Raw genomic sequence first — 14,369 nt, 5'->3', positions numbered from 1 at the left:
AATACCTAACTGTGCGATGCCATAAACAATAGACCTTGCAGGCTTGGAGCATCTACTGACAATCGATGACTTCAACAGGTTTGCTCGCGGCTGTGTCATTCATGAGATGGTGCATGGTCTATATCTAACAGTACATTAAAGTCGTGCTGACAAGGTGACGCACGTAGTCGGGGTCGTCAAGTCACAAGAGGTGCGCTCAAGTTGAGGAAGGGCTCTAGGCACACCCCTAAGCTGAATTGAAACATGGGGCATGTACTTCTTGCGCGTAGGTACATGTAACGCAGGCCAGACCTGCTTAACAATTGAATCACGTTTCGGTGAAGCTACTGGTATGCATAGAGCAGCGTGCCGGGTTAGTTATGACGCCCTTTCCTGCATTATCCTCAGGCAATGCGATTTTTTCAGCCTTTAGCTTTCTGTCCGCTTTGCTTCAGTCTATTCTACTAGGATGACAATATGCAAGTGCAAGCACAGGCAACAACGGCACTTGGACCAACAACACAATATACTTAATGGAAGACAAGCAGGCCTTGAACAGTTGCAGCAATTGAACCATCGGGCCGCGTACATAGGGCCCCCAAATCAACCTGCCTCATGCAAGCTTTTCCCTACTGTCTCCCAAATCTTGTGAACACGTCATAGCTTACCTTTAGCACACTTATTGTAATAAGTGATTGTTCTAGGGTTAAGAAGCATCTGTGCTATCCGTATCGCTTACAGCAGCTACCCTTAGGTTCTATTGTCTCGACCATGGCTATCGCCGTCCGTGCTGTGCTCCTTGGCCTGTTCTGACCTTTATTCACATTAGTTGCCTTCCGAGCAGCAACAAGGCCTGTATCGGGCTGTCTCGGCCTGTTTCGCGTTCCCCTGAGGCCTCGTGGCACTTTCTTGGAGTTGGGGCGCAGCGGTCTTTCGCACAGTATCCCAGCATGGTTCTAAACGGAAGGAGCGCTTAAGTCTGCAGGCCAGGCAGCCTTTGTCAGCACTCCAGCAACATGAGCGTGCAACTTGGGGCAGAGCCGTGCGCATTCCATTTGAAACGGACCCTGACATTGGGTGAGTTGGCATGAATTTAAAACTATGAGAGTTTTGTGGAGGAGAAGGACCCTTGTGACGCGAAGGTGTTGAATGTACTACTGCTGGTCCTGCTTCGCCCCCTCGGCCTGCCGCAGACCCATCTGGCCTTGCACCTAGGGAGAGCGAAGTGCAGCTGCTAACGTCATGCTGCAAGTTTGGCTGCGGAGAGAAGGAGTCCCTTAAAAGCGAGACCGCTGTTTGCTTCCCATTCGCAGCGGACAGGGCCAACTGCTCCTCACCACCGCCGACACCGTTCGTTTCATCTGCGGCATCCTTTAACAAGGATGTAGTTTCAGCTTTTCAAAGGGCACATGACCTCCCGTGCTCACCAGGTTCGGTTTTTAGGATTAGGAACCAGGACACAATAATTGAGACAAGCAGCTCTAGCTCTGAGGAGAATTCTGTTGCGACGCCCAACGTATCGGGTCCGCGTCTGAATGGCACACTTAGCACACCGATGAAGCTCGGCTCTTTGTGTGGAGCGGCGGACTCGGTAGCTCCCCAGCCATTGTCCTTCCAGCGTCAAGCGTCAGCCTGCCTAGGCGCCCTGCGCAGCTGCCCTGCGCACGGCGTCAAGGCAGTTTGCGGAAAACGCAATAAGATGGAGGACATGTATGCGGTGCAGCCGAACTTCTGTGACATTCCGCTGTCGCCAGCAGCAGACGAGCCGCTGCAAAACAAGCTGCCGCTGCGAATTGCAACACAGCTAGAGACTTCCGACCAGCAGTCTCCGACCAGCAGCGCCCCACTATCGCCGAGCGGCGCCGGGCCAGGCGCCGGCGTATGGGCGGGCGGCCCGGGGCAGGCCGACGGCGACCAGACCACGACAAACACACCCGGAACGGGTGCCTCGGATGCGACCGTTAGCGCCAGCGACACACTGCACTTCTTCGGCGTGTATGACGGCCACGGGGGTTGCCAGGCCGCGGAGCACTGCGCGAAGCGTCTACACCATCATTTGTCCAGGTCCATTGCCACAGCGTGCGGATACTCGATTGCGGACGGTAACCAGCTAATGCAGGCGCCAGAGGCAGATGGCAGCCAGGTAGACTGGTCGATTAGCAGTTCGTTGATGCAATCTGTGACCAAGTTTGCCTGCCTCAGCCTTGGGGGACAAGAACCGACACCTTCGGCGGCGATGCCAGGGGCGCTGCCGCCGCCGCCGCCACCAGCAGCAGCTCTGTCTCCGTCGCCGCCGCTGCCGTCCTCCTCATCGCCAACGTCTTCATCGCCAACAACGTCGCAGCAGCAAGGACAGCAGCAGCAGCACCCGCAGAAGCAGTGTTTGCTGGAGAAAGGTAGCGTAGATAGCGACAGCAGCAGTAACGGATCCAGAGGGCAAGATGAACACGCGCTTTACCCTCCGCCGGAGAACGACCCCATGTTTGAGAATGACAGCAACGGCAGCTCTGGCAGCGACAGATCCGACGGCGTCAGCGTAACGTGTCTGCTTGAGGAGGCACTGAAGGAGGCCTTTGTTAAGACGGACGCGGAGTTTGCGAACGACGGCTGCGCCGCAATGGTCGGCAGCACCGCGCTCGTCGCGCTGGTCGGCACGCGCAAAGTCTGGCTGGCGAATTGCGGTAAGGTTTCTGGAATGGTTATTGCAGGGGTGTTGTTTTCGAGGTGAAGCTGCATTAAAAGCGGTGTGCCCCCGCAGCAGAAGTGTGGGGTGCTTGACGCCTGCGGTGCCGGAACAGCGCTGCCTGGTGACACGGGTGCAGTTGCGAGAGGGAAGAGGGTTTGCGTGCGTGCTTGATCTTCGGAGCGGCGAGATGAGGGAAATGGCGAAGGTGATGAAAGTGATTATGCTGTGAGGTGTTTTTTGCGGGTGCTGGGCCGGGCAATAGAACGAAGGGGCGCTTTCTGTGTGGTATGATGACAGGCAGACAGGGCCGATGTGCCCCCGCAGCAGCAGCACCCTTTAGCAGTACAAGTGTGTATTCGCATGACACACCGGGTTCGGAGTAGAAGGGGGCACGGCGGCAGATGGCAAGGACGGGTTTGAGGTGCAGGTGGGCGAGGAGGTGCTTGCTGTCCGCACGCCGACGCTTCGCTCTTCAAGGTAGCTGCCGTGGCGATTTCATGGCTCCTCCTGCTGAGGCGGCGGTGGCACAGCGGCAGCAGCCAGCTGGTTATCGGTTTGGGGGTTTTTGGTGCCAGCGGTGCCGCCCGATGGTGACAGAGCGATTTGGGTCTCTTCCCCGGCGGGAACCCACTAAAGCCCGGAAGCCCTAGCCCCCTGGTGGCTTCAATAAGTTTTCTCTGCTGTACAGGGACACATGTAGATGACGTGTCACACAGCGCAGTTCCTGCCCTGTCCATTGGACAGGTCGAGACTGGCAGCTGCCAGTTTTGTCCAGTCCAATGGACAAGACAGGAGCTGCGCTGTGTGGGACGTCGTCTGGTCACGGACATGTACATGTACATAGGCGTATCGGAGCTTTCGCACCGTATGGTTTGAAGACGGCGGAGAGGCGGTTGAAGCGCGGCGCGGCGTTATATATATAACTGGATACATGCGCGCCATGCGGAGTAGAGAGTCTTGCATGGCTTCACGGCGATTTTGTCTCGGAGCTGCTGCGGCTGCCAGTGAGCCCCAATGGAGGCGTCCAGAGCTGTTTGTCCGTCGCTGGTGTGATGGCGGTTTTGCAGGTCGCAACGCACAATCGCACAGCGCTGTTTTGGGATTTTTCCAGTCAGGTGGTGGTGGTGGTTGTGGGTAATTTTTGTTGCTCAGCATGTCGTCGGGGGAGAGGGTGGGCGTCTCCCCGTGACGTATTTGCAGGAGGCGACGTGGCGCGGGCAAGTGTGACGAGTATCCTGTGAACTTTAATAATAACAGCGGCGTGGATAGCGTGGCGCTACTGCGTTTCTCGCCGGCTGCGCGGTGCTGCGAGATGGTGACAGACGAGGAAAACCGGTGACGATGTTGTGCGACGTCTGTGGGCAACGTCCGAACATGCTGCTGCTGCTGATGATGATGATGTCTATGACCGTGTCAATTCTGCGTACAACCCCCCGACGCGAACCCCGCGAGCCGTTTAGTTCCTCCGCAACCCTCTATTATCATTCTTGATAATGCACTGTGTGTGCTGCTGAGTTCAACAGCGTTCTTGTCCTGCCGCGTCATGTGCCGTGTAGCATTTTCCTGTACTGGGCAGTAGGAAGTCTTCCTAGGGAGGCGCGTGTCACATTTGCCATAGGAAACGCACGAGGCCTCGAGGACTTGCATGTACCTGCCTGTGGACGCGAGGATTTGCATGTACCTGTCTGCTGAACTGGCTCCCCACCCGCAAACGTTGGACTCCAGCTCCACTTGCTTCTTTTGCGGCTTTGAATGTGCCGGCGGGGTTTTATGTATTTTCTTGCATCATCATCATCATCATTATTATTATCACCATTAACCAAACCAAATCATTATATAATCAACCTTCACCCCCTGTTCGCTATGAGGGTGGGGGATGAAGGCAGTTCCGTTGTTGACGCGTGCTTCTGCGACGGTGTACCGGTGGGCCTTGTGCTGCCACTTGGCCCTTGTTCCGCTGCGCAGGTGATTCCCGAGCGGTGCTGTGCCGGGCAGGAAAGGCCATCCAGCTCACGGACGACCACAAGCCTGAGCGGGAGGACGAGGCGGTGAGTGCGGCGGGACGGCGACTGACGGGCGTGGGGGGGGGGGTCAGGTGGGGACGAGGCTGGCAAAAGGGAAGCTGCCCTGCTGGGAAAGGGAGCCCAACATTTCTCAGCACAGGTCGGTGGCGGTGCGTACGTAGGGGGGATATCATCATATGCGAGGAAGTGGGAAGTGAACTGCTGACGGTGGGTCCAAGAGGTCGGAAACTGCCCCTAGTGAGCCGTAATCGGTGATGTCATGGATCCGTGTGGGGTTCGGGCAGGGGCAGGGCAGGGGCACACACAGGCTGGCAGCATCTGAGAGGCGGATTAGGGCGGCCCCAGTGTCCAGGTGTTCAGTTGCCGCGTATCCCGGGCGGTGGAGCAGCATCTGTAGTGGAGCGATGGCGCAGAGAGGAAATTATTTCACATCGTTGGAGGCCAACACAGCGCAGCGTAGATCGGCTAACGAACACGGGCATGAACAATTGCTTTGTCCGTAATGGTTGATTGCATGCGAACCGGTCTGGTCAGATGTCGTTTCCTGCATGTTTTCAGCTCAGTCTACGCGGACGACCCAACTTTTGACCCTCCTTGACTTAAAGAAAGAACCCAATCTGACGCTTCCATACTCTCGTTTTTCCTCGTTTGCTCCCATATTCGTTCATTGCTTGATAGGGGCTTGCCTTGGCATTCCCTGACTTACCAATCCTTCCGTCAACTTCCTCCTTTTCCTTTCGAGTTTGCAGGAGCGCGTGGAGAAGGCTGGTGGCCAGGTGCTCTACTGGAATGGCCACCGAGTGATGGGAGTGCTGGCCATGTCGCGTGCGATTGGGGATCATGGGCTGCGACCTTACATCATTCCAGAGCCGGAGGTAGGAGTGCGCGGGGGGGGAGGGGGAAGGGTTGAAAAAGGAACGGTTGGAAAAAGGACATTGGGTAGCCTGGAAAGCTGCTTGAAGCCGGGGGATACAAGCTGTGTCAGGGCTTCTGTGGCTTGGTACGCATGTGTGATCCCAGGATCCAATGATACCAGTCCCGGAGGATCCAATGATTCCGATTCCAGGATCTGATCTAATGTGAGATGTTGTAAGGAAAAGGGGGAAATTTGGCGGGAGGGATGGTTTGGTGTGATGTCATGGAGCCTATAGGGGCTGGTAATGCTCTTGCTGCTGCTTTGCAAGAGCTATTTCAAGGCTCAAGGATTGATCCGGTCTGAGAGCGTAAAAAACGCACGCACACGAATCTCGTATATGTGGGCTTCAAATCCGGGTGCAGGACGCGGAAAGGGGTTTGGGGTTTTGCCGTTTCCCATGTCACATGTGCATACGTATGATTTTCCATCATCGTCCTTTCACAGGGCGCACACGTGCATATCACCGCACACATTTTTCCGTACTACACGATTTTTCCCTTGAGAACGATACTGAAATACGTTGCAAACGGGGCGCCGTGGTATCATGAGTACACCAACCCCCGTTACGTTGGGGAGGGCGAGGGTTATGCAAGGGTATTGCTTCTAATAGGTTCTGGTATAGGTCTTTGAATTGGAGTAGTTTGGATCGTAATCTTGACTAGAACTGGAAACTTGAGTGGGATTTGAGTTGCAGCCAGGGCTGGGACCTTGTAAGGTAATTAAAAAGCGTTGGAATATGTAAGGGGGCGGTGACGGCGCCGCTGCCGGCGCCTGCGGATGCAGCATTCCTTGACGTTAGATGAGAGGGCGCTACGCTACGTCTTGGCACGGCGTGCTACCGTTGCGGGCCCTGTCGTGTCTCCGCGGTCGCTGCTTTACGGCGTGTGGACAGATATGCGTTTTATCCCACCTGTCTGGGCGTCTTCCTGTCGTACGTTGTCAGGGGATGTGTCCTCTGTCCTACTTCCTACCTACCTACCTACCTATCTATCTACCAACCTACGCTGTCGGTCATATGTCTCCCTCACTTCTTCCCTCCCTCCCTCTATCGCACGCGCGTGTGCGTGCGTGTGCGCCCTCTTTCCGCCCTGCTTTCCCCCTCCCCTTTTTGCGCTCTATGTCCTGTGTGCGTGTGCACCCACTCTCTACTCTCACGTTTGCAAGGTCTCGGTTGTTTGCCGCACTGAGGACGACGACTTCCTCCTGCTAGCCAGCGACGGCCTCTGGGATGTCATGGCGAACCAGGTACGTCTGTACATTCGCGCATACGTATATACATACGTGGGCACGTGTGGCGCCAGGCGCAACGTCGCAACGACGTGTCCTGTCGCTCTGCTCCATCCTGGAGGATGGATTGGGAAAGGGCTGGTTTAAAAGTCCTTCCGGGGCCATCCGCGGCCGCCAAATGACAGCAAAGGTGTGGCAGCATGATGCCACATGCAGTTTATCCTATATCCATTTATAATGCTTAGAGCGGAGACGGTTATCGCATCATCTGCAGGTCGCGCAACGCCCAAAAAAGTTCATGTCCATGACGATGATGATGATGATGATGATGATGATCACGACCCTTCCCGTCGTGACAAAAAGAAGGGGTAATGCACGATGAGGAACTATGGTCGAACGGCCCTCGCCAGCTCTCTCCGCTTAGGATGCGACGTAAATTGCGAAGAGGGGGAAAAGCCCTTGGGGCCGTTGCGCAAAGATAGTCATGGGAAGAGCCTGAAGAGGGTGAAGGGGTGCTCTGGGCGTACGTTGCAGATTTCTCTCCCCCTTGTGTTTGTGTGTTTGTGTGTGTGTGTCGGATTACCAAGGAAAGGAAAAAAACAGATGTGACTGTCCTTGGGAGGGTTTGAAGAACAGACACATAGAAAACCCAATCTTTTCCCACTATACGTTTGTGCGACTTTTCTGCTGCTGGTGGTGGTGCCGGTGTTGAAACGCGCCTCTCTCCCAGATGCATCCTGGGAGCGAGGAGAAGGGAGCTCTATTAAAATTAATAGTAAAAATCGGCGTGAACAGCGTTCGTGCACAGCTATTATTAAACAACGGGAGAAGATATTAAACAACGGGAGAAGATTTTTCAAGGCAGAGCATGGTTTTCAAATCAAATCTGTGGGACGTGCGGCATGTATTCTATTGGCCCTGCTCCCCTGCGCTCTGACCTCCCTGGGGTGACCTCCGGAACCACGCGCGGACTTCTGAGCTCGCATCCGCACCGTAGCTGCACTTTCCGGGTTCAAGTCTTAGATCGCCTCCGCTGCCAAGGTTTTGGGCCTCGAGTATTCATAAAAGGAAGATTCAACGACAACTGCTCCAAACTATTGCCCCCTGTTGCGGAAAAAATGACGATACCAAGTGCATCCCCCGCCTTGGCAGCATTAAAACTGAAACAAAAACTACCTGCCTTCAGGCGGGGTTACTAACATTACAAGGGCCACCGCCGTTTCTCTCTTTAGGCATTGTGGTTGGGCCGCTCTAACCCAAAAGCTGGTTTCCGAGCCTCCGTAACTTGCTACACACAGCATCGCGGCGGTGAACTGCTGCTACTGCTGCTGCTGCAGCCGTGTCATTATATTGCCGCGGCGCCGCTGTATTGCGCATGTGTGCGGCACCCCGCTGCCTCCGTCTGTCGCGGCGGCACACTACCTACACCCATCCATACCACCGCAAAACACCCATGTGTGTTGCGCAGGAAGCGACCAACTTGTGCATCCGCTGCATCAAGCGAGCACGTGAGAAGGGCGCTTCTCGTAACGCGGCTGTTCGCATCGCGGCATCTGTTCTGACTAAGGCCGCTATAGACCGGGGCAGCAAGGACAATGTCACTGTGGTGATTGTGGACTTGCGCAACGACCGACCTGGCGCCGGTGGTGCCGCAGCGCCAGCACCGAGCGATGTGGGTGGTGTCGTAGACGCGGCGCCGGGCAGGGCCAATTCGGCCAACGGCGTCGGGGGCGCTGTTACTGCGCCAGCGCCGGGGGCTATCCCGGAGCGGATGTGCACAGGATGGGTTGAGGGATGAGTTGCGTTCGGGGCTCACGTGTGCTTTTGTTGTATACACGTATGCTTGCGGTCCATGTGTGGTATAGGACAGAGGCGATAGCAGTGTGTGCATTATTGCTGCTGCAGCACTGCGAGAGCGGCAACAGCGGCAGCAGCAGTGGCAGCAGCAGCACACGGATGGGCGGACAGACGGATGAACAGACTGACAGAGACGCGTGATGCGATACAAAATGATGCACGTTGTCGTGGTGTGGTGGTAGCGGTATTCGTGCTGCTGCTGCGGCGGCGGCGGCGGCGGCTTGTTTCTTTTGCGCCACGCTCTCCGTGTTGCAAACTGGGCAGGGTATTGAAGGAAAGGAAGGAAAGAGCTGCTTTTGATATGCCGCTGTTTCTGCGACTTCGACAGCTACGGCTGCTGCAGCTGCTGAGGGTTCCCCTCCTGTGTCACGTACGACAGTCGATTGAGAAGACACGTCGTCATACCTTAGCTTATTCTTCTGAGTTATGGCCGAGCGCACTGATCGTTCTGTTACACTCCCGTCTGCAGCTTGCTGTGTGCGTCCCCGGTGTTGCTGTAGCAGCAGCGGAGCCTCACTTGGCATGCCTTGAGCAGTGCAAAGGAGGTATGTTGGGGGATATGTTGCCTTCTGTTGGTGCTGCGCGCCGGGTTGCTGCTGTAATGCTTCGAGGGAATGCGCGGTATGTATGTCTGTGCGTGTGTGTGGCCGTTCCCTGTGGTTTGGGGTCCGTTTGCGTGCTTGTATGTATGTATGTATGTACGTATTGTGTCTGTAGCTGTGGCTTGTTTAATGGTTTTCACTTCTGGGTCTGTGTGTGAAGGGTCTGTGTGTGAAGTTATGTGCGTGTGAATGTGCGCAGAAACGAGAAGGCTTGAACCGAAGGAGGCTAAGCGGGTTTGCGCATGGCACGCATTGTGGCTGAGCCATCCGTCGCTGACAAGAGTGCGAGTTTGTTTTCATTATGTATGGCATTACTACTGCTGCTACTTCTACTGGATGGGTGGGATATGGAAGAGACACAATCACACACACGCAAACACGCGTTTTTTCGGCAGGATGGCATAGTCGACCCGCCGGCGGCATACACGCTTGCCGACAGACATGATAGTAGCTGTAGGGGCGTTTTTAAACGGTTGCGAGTCGCGCGCACTCAAACTGGAGTGGCTTGTGGTGGAAAGGAAGAATAGTGCGCACGAGTCCCGGAGTATCGCAATTAATGCGCTCCCGACCACTCTATCCTCTTTTTAAGAGGCAGACATTTCAACATGGATAGGGATTGCCATCCCGGTGTTTAGCCACGCTCTGATGGTTGTCGTGTGGTGGCGTGTGGGTGTGATGTATGTTGGTCTGACTCCCACATTTCTTCTCGCGGTTGTCGAGCGGTATAGTTGCATTTTCGCAGCATGTGTGTTGTACAAACCGTTGAAGCGGCGGCAGGAATAGTTATATCCTGCTACATAGACACACGCGCTGCTGATGACGCTTTCAATGAAAGCACGTATTCCGATGTCTTCGAAGGCAACGCATGACCACGCAGCGCAGCTGTCAGGTGCACAGCTTAAGCCACATATCCTCGCGTGGCATAATTAGTATATGATTTGTTTGGCAAGCAGGACATCGGTAAGAACACTCTGCTAATATGTATGGAAGTTAATATGTGGCAATAAAAATTATACGCCAGCAAAAAAGGTCACTAGTGATGCGATAGCTGTCCCCACTGGAACATCAACATTGCAAAGTCGCTGCGTTAGCTTTAAACGACATCACCAATCATCAACAAGAAATATGCCGCGCTTCTCCCCTCACAGTTGGCATATGACTCGCATACAACTCTAGAAACAAACTATTTTTGTTTTGTTCGTGTCATTTGCCGTTACATACCGGTAACTATCTGTTATCATCTAAATCGACACCAACAGGCCAACATCTACCACACAAGACGTACAAGTCTTGAGCCAACCACCCATCCACTCAATCACCATGACAAAATGATCAAATCCAAGACAAGAACCCGAAAAGAGCGACATATCTTCACACCGCCCTGTCATCCACTTCCTCGACTACACCCAACACTGCATCCCCATCGATACTGCTGCAGTGGGTGCTTCGCAAGGTAGTTACTCGGCTCCCCTTCTTTCACATCATAACATAAGATCCCCATTCAGCACCAATTCATCACTCCATACACACCCTGCCACACTCTAAGTTTGGGTCGCTCTCCCGCTTCTCTTTCTGCATACCTGGTTATGTCTTAAGACATATGTACACACATACATACACACATACATACATACATACATACATACATACATACATATGGCAGGCGGCTGGCAGAGGTTAAGGCCTGACTTCTGCTCCCAGTCGACCCAGTCGACCCGGGTTCAAATCCGCCTGCCGGCTCCTCGGGTGTTTGAGGAGTGATGAAATGGGAGGTGGCCCCCCATCTTATGGACGGTGTAGGACGTGATAATATCAACTTGCGAGCTGACCAGGAACTAAGTTGATGCGCCGTTGATCCGCTAGATTTGGTTGGATGCTGGTGGTGAGTTGCCGAACCCAACGAATACATTCTGAAGTCGGATGGGGTGACGGATTAGGGTGCCCCTCTAGCAGGGGAGAGCAGGGACTGCCCCGGGAAAGGGGGCCGCTGGCGAAGTTGACCACCCTGTAACAACATACATACCCACTCAGGCCGGAGGGATTTCCGCTTCAACTGGAGCTCCGCGCCGCTTCAACGGGACCCCTCCCACCCAACCCCGAGCCTTATTAAGGCATTCCCGTATTGTTATACCCTCCCTCGGCAAATAAAAGAAAGCTTCACAGCTACAATCCTGTAAACTTGATGCATACGTGACATGCATGCAAGCGCACACACAGCGCTCTCACATACACACATGCATGCGCACATTCAGAAATACATACATGCATACATACGCACCGCTCCGTTCATTGTGGAACACACACACACACGGATATACGAACGTACATACATACATACGTACGTACACACACGCTGGAGCTCCCTCAACTCGCCACAGGGTGCCCTACCAATACAACCACCACGACCTAGGGTACCGCCCATCACGGACATCAGCTAGCCGCCACTCGCAGCTGCTCCACACCCGCCGTTACCAGGCCCTGAATCGCATTCTCCGGAGCCATCGCCGCGTGGTGGTCTCCAGCCGCAGCAGCCGCAGCAGCCTGCAACCGCAACTGCTCCAACTCCGCCGCAACCTCCTTGTCGTACTCGTGCATCCGGCTGCCGTACTTCCCATGGTCGTACGCGCATCCCGGCAGGTTGCCGCCCATGCACTGCTCCACTTGATCAATGTCGAACCTGCAGGGAAGAGGAGGAGGAAACGGAAGACCAGGAGGCGCCGGAAAGGACGGCGAAAATTAATGGCAAGAATATGGATAATAATCACAAAAACGGCTTACTAAAGATAGCAACATACATTAAAACAAAAATGGCAAGTATAAAAAATTCGGAATATGCTAAACATATTGCCAGGGAATATGTATACTAAGAGATAATGCACAAATGCACAAACGTTTTGCTGTAAAATAGCTTTTTCCTGGACATCCCTCAAAACCAGTCTCCAAGATCCTCTCCTACTTTTACCCCAACCCCCTTGCGCCTGCAACCCCGTAACCCAAACACAACCCCGGGCCCGTATTCGGAAATTCGGAAATGTTCGTTGGGGTTCGTTTGCCGTTTGCAAAACCACCAACCGACCTGGTGACCATTTGCTCCCGCTCATGTGCGCCCTTGTCCACAAAAATTATCTTCTCCTTCGTGACCGGATCGATGAAAGGCTGGACTGCCTGTGGGTCCGTGCACGCGCGTGCCCGTGTGTGTATGGGTTGAGTGTGTGTGTGTGTGTGTGTGTGTGTGTGTGTGTGTGTGCGTGTGCGTTTTTCAGGAGGAGTTTTGCAAGGTGACGTGCAAGATATGCTGTTACTAGATGCTACTCCTAAAGAACCTGATTTCCGTAAACCTAAAGCCGCGAGCGGTGTGCGTGTGCGTGTGTGTGTGGTAATACGCACCGATGCACTTCTCCGCGCGAGGCCGATTTTCCCCTAAAGTAACGTGTTGCTGTTTATATGTCCCAACTCCTCAGAGGCCTATCTTTTCCGCACACCCTAGGGTTCCGGAATTCACTCATGCAGGTAATATCTGTTCCCAAACACCTTCACCTACGTTGTGCTACCACCGTACACGCGCGCGAATGATGAACTCAACATCCGCACCAACTACCCTAACTACCACCACCCGCCACACGCACCTTCCACGTCATGGAGAACAGCATGGGGGCGTGGTAGCAGCACGCCAGCCCGAGTCGTTCCGGGTAGTGGTTGGCCAGAATGGAGTTGCAGTGTAGACTGACTTTGAGGGGTGGGGCGTTGTGCATCGTGTAGCCGTTGAAGTCAAGTAACCAGGTAAATTTTCCCGCGCCTGAGCGATAAGCAATTTAAACAAGATTTTTTAGGCAAGCTGAAACATTTCAAGAATCCCTAAAAAAGTATATCCTAGGTTTTGTATCAAGAAACTTCCAACTATACGGAAAGTGTAAGGGGAGGAGGACGAGGGGGAAGAGGAGAAGAGTAAGGAGGAAGTGTGGAGGAAGCGAAGGATGGAGGGGATGAGATAGGGTGGCAAAACAGAGCGAGGGGAAAAGTGGGTGGGTGGAAGAGCAAAACCTAGCACGACGAGCTCCGCTGCACATTTCGCTGTTTCGTTTTTTTTCCCTCCACATTTCTTCCTCCTCCGTAATTTCGCGTGTCCGCATGTCAACGGACCGGATGCAACTCACTTGCATTTTCCCCGTAACTCCAGTTCCCAGGATTTGCAAGACCATAATTCACTTCGATATAAGCAGAGCCCTTAGCCCTCATCAAATTGGGCTCACCATTTTTATCCGCCATTCGAGAGGCGACCTCCAAGATGTAGATCAGATGCCGGATTTGCTTTTCCGTCTCCTTTGTGTTTTGGTTGCTGTACGGCCAGTGTAAAGCCCATATATGGGGAGAAGGACAAGGACGCGTCAAACAAGAAGACAGACGTGGGAAACATACCCGCTAGCGGTGCCCGTGCGGTAAAGAGAAACCAGAGTTCAGTTTGGTCAGGTCTGCCTATAGGTTAAGGGGGGAGCTCAACACCATCCAGGATGATGACAGACACCAAGACGCTGCGTGGTGTTCCTAGGACAGCATCAAACAGATAGCTGAACGTGGCGTCTGCGGAACAGGCTGTGCAGGGGGGATGTGGAAAGTAGCATTTTCCTTAAAAGGCCGGTTTGGTTGGCGGCAAGGCCAGACCATGTATTGACCAGAGAGACCGCAATGATGAGGGTGTCATAACAACACCTCTACAAAACCTTGGAGTATGCTTGGCTGCGCTGTGAGGCAAGGTGTTGTGTCATTCGCTAACCCACCGTGGTCTCATCATGACAATGGGTCGCCCAGCCTTGTCTTGGACATGGTAGACCCATAGCTTTCCAGATGATGACTCTGACTGCACTTCCTCCCATTTTATGAGGTGTGGTTTGTACTCCAAGCGCCTGCGTATGCTCTAGCGGTTGGGTGGGAAACCGCAGCAGCGGAAAATGCCCCGAACAGCCGGTATCTTACCATTCGAGCGTCGCTTTCAGCATTTTGGAGGCCTTATGCAGGTTCCAGCCCCTGCGGTTGTTGCGTTTCCGGCAGCAACGCGCAAAAAGTTCCATTCGTGAGTCCAG

At 54.1% G+C, this 14,369-nt stretch overlaps 2 protein-coding genes across 2 annotated transcripts; one reads left to right on the top strand and one right to left on the bottom strand.

The window, feature by feature from the left end:
* Positions 1 to 1,534: 1,534 nt before the first annotated feature.
* VOLCADRAFT_61058 (uncharacterized protein) lies at positions 1,535 to 8,630 on the top strand (the record flags this gene model as incomplete). The annotated part of the gene is made up of 7 exons (XM_002950995.1): positions 1,535 to 1,725; positions 1,945 to 2,158; positions 2,549 to 2,660; positions 4,631 to 4,713; positions 5,439 to 5,564; positions 6,770 to 6,850; positions 8,301 to 8,630. The coding sequence occupies 7 exons, from the start codon at positions 1,535 to 1,537 to the stop codon at positions 8,628 to 8,630; spliced, it is 1,137 nt and encodes a 378-aa protein (XP_002951041.1).
* Positions 8,631 to 11,859: 3,229 nt separating this feature from the next.
* On the bottom strand, positions 11,860 to 14,333 carry VOLCADRAFT_45142 (uncharacterized protein; the record flags this gene model as incomplete). Its single annotated transcript, XM_002950897.1, has 6 exons — positions 11,860 to 11,968; positions 12,368 to 12,456; positions 12,918 to 13,087; positions 13,542 to 13,627; positions 14,067 to 14,192; positions 14,263 to 14,333. Coding segments are annotated over 6 exons (651 nt in total), but the record flags the coding sequence as incomplete, so codon positions are not given.
* Positions 14,334 to 14,369: the final 36 nt, after the last annotated feature.

This window comes from Volvox carteri (assembly GCF_000143455.1).
Source record: "Volvox carteri f. nagariensis unplaced genomic scaffold VOLCAscaffold_21, whole genome shotgun sequence".
NCBI lineage: Eukaryota > Viridiplantae > Chlorophyta > Chlorophyceae > Chlamydomonadales > Volvocaceae > Volvox > Volvox carteri.
The sequence above is the reverse complement of the archived record's forward strand: the minus strand, read 5'-3'. Positions and strand labels throughout refer to the sequence as shown.